Source organism: Mus caroli, unplaced genomic scaffold, assembly GCF_978045245.1.
Source record: "Mus caroli unplaced genomic scaffold, Mus_caroli_1 scaffold_11, whole genome shotgun sequence".
Taxonomy (NCBI): Eukaryota; Metazoa; Chordata; class Mammalia; order Rodentia; family Muridae; genus Mus; species Mus caroli.
The window spans coordinates 98,116,729-98,133,247 of NW_028227266.1; the positions used below are offsets into that span (position 1 = coordinate 98,116,729).

Sequence of the window (16,519 nt, forward strand, 5' to 3'; positions counted from 1 at the left end):
ATGGCCGGTTGCCAGAAACACAGAAGCTACGACTGAAGAGTTTCAAATGTGGCAAATTGGCAATACATTCCCAGTGGAATACACTCACTTGGAGAATAAAATGTTTTGGGGGATTCTTACACAGGTGGGGTGAGCCAATGCTTACAATGTGACAGGACTGCTGCATATGTCATGTGGGTGAAAGCCAATGAGCTACCATGGGAAGACTGGGGACATCCATGCTGCCTCCCTAGCTAGCTCTTGCCCTTGAACTTAGTGTGTGCACTACAGTATGTGTCAGGGTGAGCATAAACAGAAGGCCTAAGACTTTTCGCCTGGCAGACAGTGACATGGGTATGTTTTCCTCTTCAGTGGCCCCCAACTGCAGGTCCTTAGCCAATGCTGCTTTTTGTAGGGCAGCCACAGAGAAACCAGGGCCTCATGTGTGGGCCCCAGGAAATTGGGGGGAAATGGACACAGAACCCAAAGAACTCCCAGTCCTGCTTTAACCAAGAACCTTCCTACTCTGTAGATGCGAAGGTCCTTTCCACCACTGCACCAAGACAACGGAGCTTCCCTAGGGAGGAAGGGGAACCTCAGATGGCACACAGTTTGTCTACTATAGCTCCAACTGCAAGCTACACTGGGGACAGGAGCAGAGTAAGGGCAGAGCAGATCTTTCCCAGATGGTGACTTTGGGCAAGTCACATACCCTCCCAGACTCAGCGGCACCCTGTGAAACTGGTTGCCATGTCCTCAAAAGGAGCATGAAGATTCCCACCAATGAGCACTGTTCAGAACCCAGCCTTGGCCAGCGTCCCTCCTCCCTAGCCTGAGGCTCTGGAGCTAGCTCCCGGTACTCACACAGGGGAGAGGGACGCGCAGGTTGGTTACATCGAGCCCCTTCTTCACAGGCACAGTGACACGGTTGGGCAGCACCAGGTGGGCAGCAATGAGGTCCTCCAGCAGGCTGTCTGATAACTCACTGAAAGCGACATTGACTGGCTGTGGAGGGGTGACATTGCCTCCCCTGGGCCACCTGCCCCTGTACCCATCCTCAGTGCTGACACTCAGAAGGCTCCACTCCAGGTAACACTGACCCCCTCCTGCCCAGAGGCTGGGTGTGACGTGGATTTACATTCTGACACCTAGACATACCGAGCCAAAGAGCAGCATCCTGCTTGCACCCCACCCTCAAAGGCCTGGCTTTGTTCGCAGGCAACACGGAACACCTTAAGAACTGGTCCCAGGAACAGGAACAAGACTCCCATTCATACTCCCTAGCTGCCCTGCCTCAGACGGATATCCCCCCTCCCTTGACCTCGGTGACCTGACACAGGGCTGCTAACGGTGTGAAGGGAGTGGTGGGTACAGCACTGAGAACAGCTCTTGAGGACACAGGAAAATGACCTGAGCGCTGGCCACTGAAGTCTCTTTCTTCCTTGACCCTGGTGGCATTCGTTATGCCTTGGCTCAGCTTCACAGAGATGGGAAGGCACATTTCCCAGCAGAGGCCAGAGAGAAAGGGCAGGGCTAGGAGCTCTCTCCTCCTCAGGCCAGGTGCAGGCACCCTTCTGAAACCAGGCATCTTTCAAGGAACAGAGGAGGGCGCCAGCATCATTGGATTTGGCTCCCCAGGAAGCAGGGTCAGCTGGACTGGCCAAGAAGGCTATCAGCTGTTTCCCTGGGGATGCTCCCTGGGATGTCTCGTCTGATCTAAATGGAGAGAATCCAGGCATGCAGCTTTTCTTCCAGTCTTTGAAGATTCATACATGCGTACAATGAAATCCACCATCCTGTATCCATCATCCACTTTCCCCTCTAACGTTCCCTAGTCCCCCTAAATCCTCCTGCGGACTTCATGTCTTCTTTTTCATTTTTATTTTAAATAACCCAATGTCCAATTAATGTTGCCTATATGTGCATGAGTGTGGGTCCATCCACTGAAGCATGAGAAATCTTCCAGTGCCTGCACCCTCATAAACAATCCCTCCATCAGCAGCTGTCCACTGCTAATAGAGTCTGTTATCAGGGAGGTCTTGAGAGCTGGAATTTTGGCTGGCTTGATCTTATGCATGTCCTGTACAGGTACCCACAGCTGCACTAAGTTCCCCAGCGTGATGGCCGTGTCATGGGTAGAAGCTGGCGTTTAACTTCTCCCTTTCCTCTGGCTCCTACAATTCTTCCCACCTCCTCCTCCATCATAGTCCCTGAACTTTGGCAAAGGGGGCTGATAACGATGTCACATTTAAGCAATTAAGCACTATTATTCAAAAAGGACTTTTTGAGCACCTACTGTGTGCTGGCCCTGCTCTGGGTATATCTTCCCCTCCCCCATGGTCACGGAAGCCACTTGGGCCTTAACTTAGTACACCAGGGGTAGGGAAAGGTGGAGAGTGAGAAGATAGACAATCACAGTGTGATTCTACCATACATACGTGCATGCGCTCGGAACCTCACCACAGAAAAGCCTGGTCTCTCCGTCTAGAGCTGAGCACAGCTCTCAGCAGGACTGTTTGCACTGTCCATCTGTTAGCCCCCTCCAACCACACATGAGCACACACAAGCACACAGGCTCACTCACGCATATCTCCTGGTGCTTGCCCCTTTTGTCCACTCCTTATGCAGAGCGTGCATATGTAGGGTACAGCTTCTTCAGCTCACAGCACTGCTAGCAGAGCCCCCCACCAGCCCCAGGCACTTACTTGATACCCGGCATGTCCAGCAGGTTGGTCAAGCCTGTCCAGTTAATCTGCAGGTGCTGCAGGGCAGAGGAAAGCTATTAGGCTCAAAGAGCTGGGTACCCAGGGCTCATACCTTCTCCCAAACTCTTCATACACCCAGAAGGGAGAACCCTACCTGCTGGGGTCCACCCTCAGTAGGAGTGAGGTAGAAAGGATGACTCTCAGCCTGCCAAACCTATCCTGGGATATGGAGGTGTGTCCTAGCTATAATTATCAACTTGACACAATTTAGGGCCACCTGAGAAGCCTCAATTGAGGGACTGCTCAGATCACACTGGCCTATGTGTATGTCTATAGGAGTGTGTCTTGATTGTTAATTGATATAGAAGGGCCCGCCCACTGTGGGCGACACTATTCCCTTGGCAGGTGGTGGTCTTGGCCTGTAGAAGAAAGCTGGGTAAGCAAGAGACTAAGTAAGCTAGCAAGCAGTTTCCTCTGTGGTTTCTGCTTTGCGCATCTGCTTGAATTCCAGCTTCCCTCAGGGAAGGACTGTGAGCTGAAATAAACTGATTCCTCTCCTTAATTGCCTCTGATCAGTGTTCAAACACAACAGTAGAAAGAGACTAGTATGAGGCTCCAGGCCTTAGTTTAGGCTGCTGCTTCATGCAAGGACCACTACAGAAGGGGGCTGTGCCATACAGCCAGGTTGATCTGGACTCCAGAGCCCACGTTTGTCTCAGGCTCCACCTTCTGAGACTTTGTGGCTGTCTTTCAGCTCAGTCTCCTCAGCGTGGGCAGAGCTGAACGAAACTCCTTGAGGTTGCCTTATGGACCAAATAGGTTTGGGGCATAGGTGCCCAGCAGTGGTGGTTACAGTAATGTCCACTCTCAGGCTAAATACCAATATATGAGGTCCAATGCCCCCTCATGGGGAGTATCAGGCCTGTTCCTAGGCTTTGAGCTCACCGGCTTTTGAAGGAAGAACATAGTCACAGCTCCTATGAAAGGCTTGTCCACCAGCAGGGGCTCCAGAATGACACGCAGGGTCCCCTGCAACTGAAAGGCACAGAGAGCTGTGAGGGACCAGACCTCCTTTCTTCTCATACCTGCCACTCAGTTCATGAGACCTCATTATCACCCATGCCAATGCCACTGTCAAGGCCACCTGGGCCATGTACTGTCACTGAAAGGCCCATAGCTTATGTTCAGGGGCCTGTACATAGCTATGACCCTGCTGCTGGCCACCAAGAGCCACGAACTAATTATGTAGGCAGCTGGGGTGGCTGGGACACTGACGTGACTTCCAAATCTTGTCATGGATTCTGGTGAGGGACATTTCCACCTCCCAGACTACCTGGATCTCAGCGATGGCTCTCCCTCACTTCCCTAGGCATCCAAAGCCTTTGGAGACTTGACAGGTGGTTCCTGAGCCCAAGGAACAGTAAGGTTAGTGAAGCCCAGGGCCACTTGCTGGCTATGTGACCTCATAGCTGCTCCCAGGATGTCACCAACCCATCCATGTCTGGTACCATCATGTCCTTCCCAGCCCTGTTCCAGGGTGAGCTGTTTCCACTTCCCAGAGCCCACTGTGGGGGCTGCGGCAGTCGAGCCTCCTCGCTCACCTGGACGCCACTCACACCGCCACGGATCTTCTGAAGTTCCACGCTGATCTCACAGTCCCCGATGTAGCTGAAACAGAAAGAGTGAAGGCAGGAGAGGGAACAGCAGGCAGGACACTTACCCAGTGCCCCACAGCCACAGTCCTTGTTGCTGGCCATCAAGTCCCAGTTATCACCCAGCATGTCACTCATACCATAGCCTCAGACTTTCTTGGCCCCTCCCAGACTCCTGAACCTGACAGCTTAGGCATACCCCCACCTTTGTCTGTGACAACAGTGTCCTGAGATACTCCTAGCCCCAGGGCACCCATGGATGAGAAGAAGGGACTTCTGGTAAACACACTGTCCCTCTAACACTTCTGGGTCCCTGACCATGGGGACACAGGTTGTGTGAACCCGGGAACACTACACTTCTGTGTCTGGCCAAGGCCAAGGAATACGAAACTCTGAGAAGGAATGGCAGCCACGGGGGCTAGGTTCTGTCCTCTTAGCACACCTCCAGACAGACTTACTGCTTGAATCTCCCTTCCTGACCCCAAGGCCATCGTGAGCCTCACATGAAAGATGCCCACGGCCAGCGCAGTACACTGCCCACTGAACAGTCACTACTAAGAGTTGACCCTTTAGTTTCCCTGATATGTCAGAGGGCAGCCTCTCATCTCTGTGCTTAAAGTTCCCTGGCCTCAGCACAAATCTGTTCTTCTCTTGTCATGCCTGTTCCCTTTGGCCACCTCCTCCACAGAGGCTGCTCAGACCCTCCAGGTAAGCCCAGCCTGCAAGAAAGCTCTACTACCTGGCTGTGTTACACAGAGCTACTGTGTGTGGGGGGGTGGGGGGCAAGAAGCCAGGCTAAGGCTACAGAGTGAGCCAGAGTTGGCTATTTAGGGATAGTCATCTGCCCATCCTCTTTTCTACACCCAACCCTTTACAAAGACTTGGGTACCAGCCTGGAGGTGGCTGTGGTCCTAGGAAGGCTTTCATACCCCACAGCTGTGTGCACACAATCCACTCGGTCTCCACGCTGCTGTCTAGAGCTACCTTGCCTACATGTCCCAAGACAACCAGGACTCACCAGATCTGCAGGTCCAGGGTCACTTTCCTCCGGTTGCGTTTGTCCGTGTGTACCTTGACGCCGTTCACCTTGGGACACTGGAAAAGATGACAGAAGGGCTATGGGTCCCCTCCCTGCTTTCCCTTCCTGCCATAGCTATTTACCAGTGCTCTGTGAGGCCTTGACCTGGAGAAGCCACCAAGGAACAGTAGGGTCCTAGGTTGGCCTCATATGCCCACAGCTCAGCCCCAGACAGCAATGGAATGAGAGGAGTCAAATAAAGAAGTATGTTCTTACCGATAACTGGATATTAGCCATAAAGTACAGAATACCCATGATACACCCCACAGACCCAAAGCAGTTAAACAAGAAGGAAAACCCAAGTAAATATGCTTGAATCCCACGTAGATTGGAGAACAAAATAGTCATGGAAGCAGAGGAAGGGAGGGGTTTGGGTGGGAGAGGGTGGGGGAATAGGGGTGAAGAATCAGGTGTGGAAAGAGACAGGAGAGAGGCCCAGAAGGTCAGGAGAGAGAATGGAAATCTGCAATTGCTGGGGGTGGGAGGGTGGGCGGAATCTCAAGGCAGTCCCTGAGACCTGGGGTTAGGAGGCTCCAACATGGGTGACCTTAGCCAAGATGCCTAACAATGGGGATATGGAACCTGAAGAAACCACCTCCTATAGCCAGGCGGGACCCCCAGTGGAGGGGTAAAGACTCAAACCCACCCACAAACTTTGGATGCCAAATTTGTCCTGTCCAAAAAATAAAAAATAAAAAAATAAAATAAGTGCAGGGACAAAGATGGAGCAAAGACTGAAGGAATGGTCGGGCAACTGATAACCGGTCCAACTTGAGATCCATCCCATGGGCAAGCATCAACCCAACACTATTAATGATACGCCACTATGCTTACAGACAGGAGCCTAGCATAACTGTCCTCTGAGAGGCTCTACCCAGCAGCTGACTGAAACAGATTCAGATACCCACAGCCAAACATTGGATGGAGGTTGGGGATCCTTATGGAAGAGTTGGAGGAAGAACTGAAGGCTCTGAAGGGGATAGGAACCCCATAGGAAGACCAATAGTGTCTTCTAACCTGGACCCCTGTGAACTCTCAGAGACTGAGCTACCAACCAAAGAGCATACATGAATGAGTTGGACCAAGATCCCTGGCACATATGTAGCAGAGGACTGCCTTGTCCTGCCTCTGTGGGATAGGATGTGCTTCATCCTGCAGAGACTTGATACGCCAGGGTTGGGGGATACTGGGGATGGGGGGGCTTCACCCTCTCAGAAGCAAAGGGGAGGGGCTATGTGAGGGGAACTGGAAGAAGGGCGGTGTTTGGGATGTAAATTAGAAAGAGAGAGAGAAAGAGAAAGAGAGAGAGAGAGAGAGAGAGAGACAGAGAGAGAGAGAGAGAGAGAGAGAGACCAGTCACTCTGCCCTCACCCCCAAGGGTGGGACTTCAGGGGAAGATAGCAAGGTCTCCTGAAGAGAGTTTAACCTGAGTGTGGCTCAGGCAGGTAGGAGCTGGCCCCACATGGGCCTGAGGAGGGCCGGGTCACTGCCTGAGGGACGCAATCCTTTCTGTTTCCATCTCCCCTTCCGCCTCTGCTCACTGTTCTCTCAGGTACTCTGGTTAAGACTAATCAGTAAAAACTACATTTCATTTGCACCTGAATTAGTAATATGCATGCCACAGTGCTGAGGGGAAAGTTCACTGATCTGTTTAGCTCTTCAGAGAAAGAGGAGTATAAAGACAGGTACAAGGATCTATTTAAATTAAACACCGCAAGAGAGTAACATCTGTACAGTTTAGATGTCATTGAAAAATCCATTAAAATTTTAAATGTTTGGAAAAATTGGTAATAATTGGGGAAAAAAATCAGTCACACAAGGAAGGATTCCATTACATTTCTATCCACCCCACAGAAAGTGTCCTTTTAAAATAAATTATTGGTGTTGGAGAGATGGCTCCGTGGTTAAGAGCGCTTGCTGTTCTAGGAGACCAGGGTTTGATCCCCAGAACCTCACACAGAGGCCACCCTTCCCTCCTCCCCAGTCCTTTCTCTGGGAGCCTCTGGCACACACATGGCGCCCATAAACTCACTCAGGCACACACACCTATGTAAAATCTAAAAATGTATTAACCTCTGACTAGGTTCTCAGAGCATGAAGCATAAATACAGAAAAATGTATTAGAAGGATATGTCCAGGAGTTCATTATGAACAAAATGTTTACCCTATCTGTGACTAGTTTTCTCACATTTATTTCATATTTACTTGGTATGTTCAGTTTTAAACTCTTTGTGGTACCTGAAATTGAACCCAAGACCTTCCACGTGCTAAGCAACTTTTAATTTTATATTAGTGTTCTCTTGGACTCCCCAGAATGGTAAAAAGCTTGCACAGCCTGGCTCTGCCCTGGCCTCACTGGAGGCATGGGCCGGGGAGGGGCACTATGCTCTGTCACCGCCTCTCAGTGCCTGCTGGGAGCAGAGAATTGCTGAGCACCTCGGATGTTCAGGGACACACTTAGGGCACACATTCTATGTCAGGCAGGACAGCCCTGGCCCAGGCTCACAGGTGGACAAGGGCAGCAGGCTAGATTGTGGCTTCCACACATGGGACATTGCTCACTTCCCTTCAGAGGTCAGGCCTGTTGTTCATGCCCCACAGCAGCCCTTAGAAGCGGGTCCTTTCCTTTTATATGGTAGGCAACTGGAGCTTAGAGAAGGTAGGTCACTGACCCAAGCTAACTCAAGCACGGGGAATGCTAGAGATATTGGCAGATATGAAAGACGGGATAGGACAAATGCTCAGGGGCAACCTGGGATAACGCCATAGTCAGTGGAAAGAGGGGAAATGGGGGGGGGGGATGAGGAACGGAGAGGAGATGGGCATGATGTCCTAAGACCCTGACCTTCCTTGTGGGCCTGTCACAAACCACTAGACAAGAGGTGATCCCAGCAGGCACTGAGGTTTGCAGTGATCACCTGCCCATCTTTATGTCGAGCTGCCTCCCACAATTTCGAGAAAGAGGAGCTATTTCCCTCAGCTTCTTTCTGCTCTCTGGCCCTGGTTTCCATGGAACCTAGGAAGTTGGGTAGGAGGACAGGAGGGGAGGACTGTGCACTGAGGCTGACAGGCAGGGGCTATGGCTCTCTGGGGCCCAGAGGGATCCTTGTAATCAAGTGGCTGACCTGGTCTGGGAAGAACTGGGAAGTAAGGATGGAGAAAAGACTGCCCTGCAAGTCCAGGCTGACCTCAATGGGGCAGTACCAACCTTCTGCCCAAAGTAGAGCTTGGTGAAGGTGAAGGTTCTGAGGTGGATGCTCTTCTCCCGGATCTTGGGCTCCAGCTTCTCCCGGACCTTGTTCTCCATGATCATGCTTAGGTAGGGCCAGATCTGTATGATGATCTGCAGGGAAGGACAGAAGCCCTTGGAGGGTCAGACCCGTGCTGCAGACTGCAGATCCTCTGCAGCCTGGCCCCATGGGTAGAGTCCACAGCCCTCATGTTGCCTGCCCACTAGACTCCCACATAGCCATCAATCCATTCTGCAAACACCCAAGGTCAGCAGCAGGTCCCACTGCCAGGCAGAGGCTGAGGTGCACTTTGCAGGGTACCATGGAAACACACTTCCATTTAATTCAGTAATACAAAGACATTAGATTTGAGCTAAACCACATCCTTCCTCTTGCATTGTAGCTGATATACAGAGTAACAGATGTGAAGGGTTTAAGGAAAAAAAAAAAAAAAAACAGTGACAGAGGAGACTGATGAATTGTTTCCGGTGGGTATAATTTCTAAAAGCCAGCAAAGGTGGCCTTTGGTCCATTGCTGCACCAGGATGAGTCACAGGGCTGGTCTGAGAGCCACTTTTGGGACCAAGTTCCTTCTGATACAAGGGCCACCTGTACCCTTGCTCTAGTCCCTATGCAAATATCAAGTGTACTTATATAAACCCAGATAGTCTAGCATGCTACACACCCAACTGGTTGGTACAGCCTATGGCTCCTATGAACCTGCCCATCAAGTTACTGAGGTGAACGAATACTACAGGTCACCTGTAGTCATAGGTCTACACAGAGGAAGTGTTTGTAAACAGAGCCGAGCCTAGAAAAGACATGGCTGAAACACTAGGCAGGAAATGCTCAGCGCCATTACAATCAATGGGACCACTACAGTGTTTTGGTTCATTGTCGACAAAAAATGATGTCGTGCAGACACGGCTATACAATGATCATATTTTCCCAAAATGATATTGCCACAATGTTTTTAATTTTTTAAATCATGTGTGTGTACATGTGTTTATGTGCGTGTGTGCGTGTGTGCATGCGTGTGTGTGTACTTGCACCATAGCACTCATATGAGGTCAAAGAGTCTGTTCTCCCCAACCATGTGCGTTACAGGGGTGGCCAAGCCTCTTTACCCACTGGGCTATTGCACTATCAAGGCACAGTGTTTTTAACTGACCTATAGATTCTCTCCATTTCCTTTTTTAGCAGTCATGGACATTTTCTATTTTAGCAGATGTGAAGTGAAGATGTTGGGTCACAGGGGCAAGTGACAGTAGGAGTGCAGGCTTTAGGCTTCAGTATAAAGGTGCCCCTCCCCCACTGTGTTCCTTCACATGATCACAGCAGAGCCTGAAGTTATAGGACCTGGGGCTCATCTGCCCACTTTCTCAGAGGCCTCTCCCATGCCATCTCCCTGTGTTCTCCAGAGCTTCTGGCACACACCCTCATACGAAGTTCACATCCACAGCTGCCTCCAGGGCCACACAGCATTCAGTGTCAACGCAGGCTTTGCAGTGACCATGACCTAGCTGGCATGCACAGGAAGGGCCCTGCAGAGGGCATCCTAGAAGCCTGGTACCCAGCTATTCACCATAGAACCCAGGTCACTCCTATAGCAGGGAGCCATTTCCTCTAAACTCTTCCTGGAGGCTGGGGGCAGTTTCTGATGCACTTGGAAATGAGATTTCCAGGAATGTGAGGTTCTCAACCTTAGCTTAACAACCGTAAGGAGTGTTGGCTAGTACCTGACCTAAGTGAGTGCTGCTGTGGTCCAAGTCTCCTCCAGGGTTAAGGAGAGTCTGAGAGTCAGGAGTCTACAGGAACAGGCTGCAGGGGAGCCCTCACAGGTCATGCCAGGGGCATGGGACTCAGGTTGCTCATCTGGAAAGTCAGGGTTCCTGATGCACATGGGTCAGAGGCAGGACATGGAGCAGTTATGGCTAACAAGGCGGAGTTCCCTTAGGTGGCCTTCTGCCAGTGACCCATACTCACCCCGGGCCTAGGCAGGGATCAGAATCACTTCCATTTCACAGAGAAGGAAACTGGCTCAGAGAGGTTGGGCAAACTGTCCAAGGTTTCACAGCAGTGGTTTTACAGCTGGGCTAGGAGCCACATGGAATCCAGATGCCGTGTCTAATTGGCATGGTCCTTTACTTAATGGTCTCAAGGGGAGGGAAATAAGGATTGTACTTTTCTCTATAAATTTTCTCTACTTTTTTTTTTTTTTAGCTCTTTCCCCTCAGTTCAGATATTAATTAAAAACTGATTAAAAGGGGTGGCAGGAGGAGGAAAGGGAGGAAGATTTTTCTGTGAATGAACCAATGGGGGACACCTGTCACTCAAGCTCTGCATAGAAGGGCCTGTCACTCAAGCTGAGCAGTGGAGGAGACTACCACTCAGGCTCCATAGTAGAGGAGCCTGTCACCCAAGCTCAACCTGTCACTCAAGCTGGGCAGTGAAGGGGCCTCTCTGTCCATCCCTTACAGGAGAAGTACTGTCTGAGGTTTGGGTCTGCATAGCGATTCCACCAGCATTGCTCAGGGACTCCAATGGTGAGTAACTGAAGGGCTGCAGTGGGGATGCCCAGGCCTGCAAGGACTCCAGCTGCCCTGTCTGCCCCCATCCCTGTCTGCCCCCCATCCCTGCCCACCCACAGCCTTACCTTATTGGCCCACTCCACACGCTCCACATCTGGGAAATGTATCTAGAAAAGAGAAACCCCAAGAGGAATTTAGGCAAGAGCCACATGCCCCTAGCAAGAGGCCTGGTAAAGTCGGGTCCTGCTGCCTGGAAGGTAGGTGGCTCTGTGAGTTCCCACCCCTTGCCTATGTCTGGGCTCCTCCCTCTGCAGAGGTCACACGGATGCCCTCAGTATCCACCACACAACTGGCCCAGGCACTTCACAGCCAGTTTTCTCTAACTCTGCTTTGATTTCACAGAAGTGCCTTCTAGGCCGGAGGAAGACTCTGGGAATTTCTCTTTCCCCTTGGTCTCCAGTCCACCTATGGTAAGGCACACTGGAGACCGCTCCTTTGCTCATGCGCTATACACCCCACCCCTCACTGCCACTCCTCCTGGTCAATAAGCAAGTTTGCACCTCACAAATTTTATTTATTCATTTCAAGGAGGCAAGCGATATATTTTATGTCCACAACAACACCACCCAGCAAATACAAAACTTAGCTAAACAAAAAAGAAATTCAGAATTTTATCAGGAAATGTCACCACTCCTTGACAGCCATCTTCAATAGGGTGCCATTTTCATAGCCACTAGGGGGTGGTGTGTGGCCATAAAGTACCTACTATCCTTCTCTTTACTCTCGGGAGTCCCCACCCATGCCCCTGTCTCCAGCAAAGAGGACCCACGGGCCTTGTCACATAGCCACTTAGCTTCCTCTAGCTCCCAGCCACTCTTCCTGCTCCTGGTGGGGTCCCAGGATGCAAATTCACCTCCACATGACTTGCCTTAACCCTGTGATATCCTCTGGGCCTCTTAGTCCAACCACCCACCAAGGTCCTGCACATGCTCGTTTCTGGGGTGTCAAACAGTCACCCTCACTCAACCTTCCCTGTTTTCTGGGACTGCTGTTTGTCACTATTTGTCCCACACTTCACTTCTGGGTTCCCCAAGTAGAGAACAGATGTCCCTCTTGGGTGTCTGATGGCTTTCCGTTGTAAAATTCAGTACACTTTATTGAGTATTGGTCTCACACCCTCTCCCCACCAGTCTGGAAATGCGTAGCTCCCGGCTGCAACCTTCCCCTATCATAGAATGTCCTAATAAACACTTGTGGGATGAAGGAACATGAATGAACGTTGAATGGATACATGCAGGCATGAAGGTAAGACTCTTGCTCTCAAAGAGTACTCAGGGCTGTGAGGGAAACAGTATGCAGAGAACAGACCAGCTGAGCACAGGGCAAGATAGAGACAGAATGAAAGGTCAGGAGGGGTCCTTCAACCCAGCCCTTACTGGCACAATTGATTTTTTTTGCTGGACCATTTGCTCTCCATCCAAAGCCTGCCATAATTCCTGCTCTGGCACACAGTGGGTGTGGATCCTTCCACATTCCCTACCCAGGTAGTTCTACATCCTTGGGAGCTGAGTTGTCCTGTGTCTGGACCCTGGAGGTTGATCCAGCCTGGCAGGTCTAATGATGGCCACCCACGGGAGCTGCCCAAGAGTAGATTCCTAAACCGCCCGGCACCGCCTGAATCAGAGTGCACTGGGGTGGGGCCCTCTGACTTATTTTTAACAAGCTTCTGCAGTGATTCCAGAGCTCAGTCGGGGCTGGCTCTGAGATATCAAGGAACAGCCCACGCCTTGTGTTATGGTGACCCACACCCGAGAGTGTGGGAGCAACAAAACGATCACACTCACATTCCTGAAGTTGCCATGGTCCCTCTCTTGGCTTACCAAACCTGCCTTCCAAGCTCTTTACCAAAAGGCCATTCACAGGTGGCCCCTGGACAGCAATTCCATCTTACAATACAAGACGGCTAATGCATCCACTCTGGTGCATACTCCAGGGGCTGGGGGTGCTCCCTCAGCCGGGATCTCAGCACCCATCTTCAGCCTGGTGAGTGGGCACACAGGAGCCAATCCTCTGCACCCAGTGGACCAGAGACAGAAGCCTGACGTTAGCAGGCTCTGGTGTGGAAAGGCCGTCAGCCTCTTTCCCATGAGAACTGGTCTTTTTCCATCTTTCTGAAGAAGCCTCTCCCCATGCCAAATTCTCAAGGCTACCCTAAGTTTTTGTCTGTGGCTTGTATATTCAGAACTTACTCTCCTGGGCTGGTGAGATGGCTCAGTGATTAAGAGCACTGACTGCTCTTGCAGAGGTCCTGAGTTCAAATACCAGAAACCGCGTGATGGCTTACAACCATCTGTAATGAGATCAGATGCCCTCTTCTGGTGTGTCTGAAGACAACTACAGTGTACTTACATATAATTAACAAATAAATTTTTAAAAAAAACCATACTCTCCCTGGAATTTTTTTAATGGGATAAGGTTAAGGATATAATTTTATGTCTCTGTCTCACTTTACCTAAGGCAGTCTTGACCACCATACAACAAAGCTGGGTGCGCACACCCTTCCTGCATGGTCTGGAGTGCATCTCTAGTCAAGCTTCAACCCCACTGGTGGGTTTGCCTCTTCACACTTTCAGTTACCATCTTCTCAAAATGACCTGGGGCAGAGAGATCCTCACTTTTTGTTTTCCAAACTTAGATAGTGGCACCAGCGTTAGAGGCATTGCTGTGATAAAACACCTGAGGCAATCAGATTATAAGGAAGGAAAGGTTTACCTCAGCTCCCCAAGCCCCAGGATCCCATCAGAGAACACCCACAATGTACTAACTTCCTTCCAGATTAGTCCATTGTAGAAAGTATTTGTTCCCCCACAGGAATACTGGTCAGATAACATTTTCTTGCAGTTATTTAAAAAAAAAAAAAAAAAAAAAGTCAGCGTTTTACTGTCTGAGAAACTTTGCTAAAAATTAATAGTTCTAATTGTTTCTTGGTTTTCCTAGGTTATTTATTGGATTTTAGTCATGTATTTATTTCTTTTAGGCAGGGCCTTATGAGGCTCCAAAGTTGCTACATAGCTAAGGCTGGCTTTCAGTTCCTGAGCCTCCCACTTCTGCCCTCACAGGCCGGGATACAGATACAAGCTTTCTCTCATTTCCATCCCCAGTAACAATCCTTATCTTCCTTTCTAGCTGCCCGTGCCTTCCACATTTCCTGGGCTTTACCTTATCAGCCAGCGCCTACCTTTGATAAGCAGCAGTGGGGGGAAAAAAAAAATCTAGTGTCTCTGCCTGGGTTCAAGGAAAGGCTCTCGGGTCAGCTCGTGTCAAAGTAGGGGAGAGCTCTCCCAATCTCCTGTGTGCTTTCATTACACAAGGGCATTTAGGATATCCTAACAGTGTCTATTGTCTACTGAGATAACCTTGACCTTTCATAGTTACCCCATGAGCGTCTCCGCTAAAGTGGCCATGTGTTTTAAACAGAGCCGGCTCTCACTCAACAAGAGGGGACCGTGCATGATGCTGGAAACCTAGCCATCTACCCAGGACTGTGAAGTCCTGGATCTTGGAGGAGAACCAGTAACTGTGACTTAACTAAACCAGCATAAACCTTAACTACATTCTAAATATTTGTCCCGATACCCACAGGAAAGTGTAGTCCTTACCCTTTATCAAGGAAACTTCTCTCCACCACAGATGGAGACCATTACAGGAGAGTACAAGCAGCCAACAGATACAGCTACAAAACAACCCCTGCACCTAAGGCTCTGGGGCCATTTGCAGAAGAGGGAGCAGGGACAGACAGTAACAGTCAGAGGATCAAAGCCCATCCCACCCCACCCGTGTGTGTGTGTGTGTGTGTGTGTGTGTGTGTGTGTGTGTGTGTACATTCATGTAGAAGCCAGAGGCCAATACCTGGAGTATTCCTCAGTCATGCTCCATCTTAAATTTCAAGATGGGGTCTCTCATTGAACCTGAAGCTCACCAGTTCAGCTAGATCATGGGTTCTGTTCCCAGCACCCACACAGTGGCTCACAATCGTCCCTAACTCCAGTTCTAGGGAATCTGATGCCCTCTTCTGACCTCCCTGGGCACCAAGCACACACATGGTGTGCATACACATGTGTTGACAAAACACACACGAAATAAAATGAATAAACCTAGTAAGAAAAAATGCATAGATTTTTAAGATTTCTATAGCTCTCTACTGCTGTTTAATATTATTTCTTTATGGTGTGAACCAAGACGGAATCTATTGATAATTCTTCAGTGGGCTGGTACACAAGTAACTTCTGTGACCGCTCCAAAGGTGATTTGTTAATTATGTCTTACTAATATGTTCTGCATTGTGTTATTTGTTGCTTGATCAGCTGTTCTCAGAGAGGGACAGGGAAGGATTTCCAAGCCCATTCACTTCCCCATGGCCGTTGCCAGCTTGGACTTCAGGTTTGTATTGTGAAATCCATTTGCCGGTGATGGCATCTAATTAGCACCCTGTGCGAGCATGCATCACCCTTTACGGCCTTCAGACTTGTGTTAAACTCCATGTTGTCTAATGTGACAGCTGCTAAGTTAAGTCTTTTCTCGTTGCCAGGTTGCTCAGTTGTGGCTTTTTCTATGCCATTTTCAACATTTTTTAAAAATGATTTTGAATCGTGTGTGTGTGTGTGTGTGTGTGTGTGTGTGCATATGGAATAGGTATACCTAAGTGCAGAGTCTGAGGAGGCCAGAAGAGAGCTGTGGGTACAGGCCCATGTTGTGGGCATTCAACACGGATGCTGGGAGCTGAGCTCAGGGCCTCTGCATAAACAGTAACTTCTCTTAACTGTGGGACCCTCTCTCCTGCCCTCAACAGTTTGGTTTTCATAAGTTTTCCTTTTATTAGTTTATGAAAAAAATTAGATTTGGGACTGGTTGGCGATGGCAGTTGGTAAAGACACCTGCTGCTAAGGCCTGATGATCTGAATTCATTCCCTAAAACTCATGGTAGAAGGAGAGAGCCAACCCTCCCGAGTTATCTTTTGTTTCCACTTGTTTACACACACACACACACACACACACACACACACACACACACACACACACAGAGAGAGAGAGAGAGACAGAGACAGAGACAGACAGAGACAGAGACAGAGAGACAGAGAGAGACAGACATACAGATAGACAGAAAGACAGCACAAAAATAAGAAAATAAAATAGGAAGTTTAGAGTCTTTACAAACCAACCAGGTCCCATTATGATATTTTAAACTGCCCTTAACTCTCTCCCTGCTTCTTCCCGTCCCTCCTTCCCCCATGCCCCCTCCTCCCCTGTGCTCTCACCCCCACCCCCGAGAACCTCCTTTCCACTC

The 16,519-nt window shown here is 49.9% G+C and overlaps 1 protein-coding gene across 1 annotated transcript in view; it reads right to left on the minus strand.

The window, feature by feature from the left end:
• Esyt3 (extended synaptotagmin 3) overlaps nucleotides 1–16,519 on the minus strand; it is a 44,084-nt gene that overhangs the window by 13,042 nt on the left and 14,523 nt on the right. Inside the window, exons 2-8 of the mRNA XM_085827939.1 lie at nucleotides 11,301–11,342; nucleotides 8,623–8,757; nucleotides 5,355–5,431; nucleotides 4,286–4,352; nucleotides 3,630–3,719; nucleotides 2,685–2,740; nucleotides 844–964 (exon numbers count right to left, since the gene is read on the minus strand). Of these exons, the coding sequence (XP_085684065.1) occupies nucleotides 844–964; nucleotides 2,685–2,740; nucleotides 3,630–3,719; nucleotides 4,286–4,352; nucleotides 5,355–5,431; nucleotides 8,623–8,757; nucleotides 11,301–11,342 (588 nt within the window). The remainder of the gene's footprint in view (nucleotides 1–843; nucleotides 965–2,684; nucleotides 2,741–3,629; nucleotides 3,720–4,285; nucleotides 4,353–5,354; nucleotides 5,432–8,622; nucleotides 8,758–11,300; nucleotides 11,343–16,519) is intronic.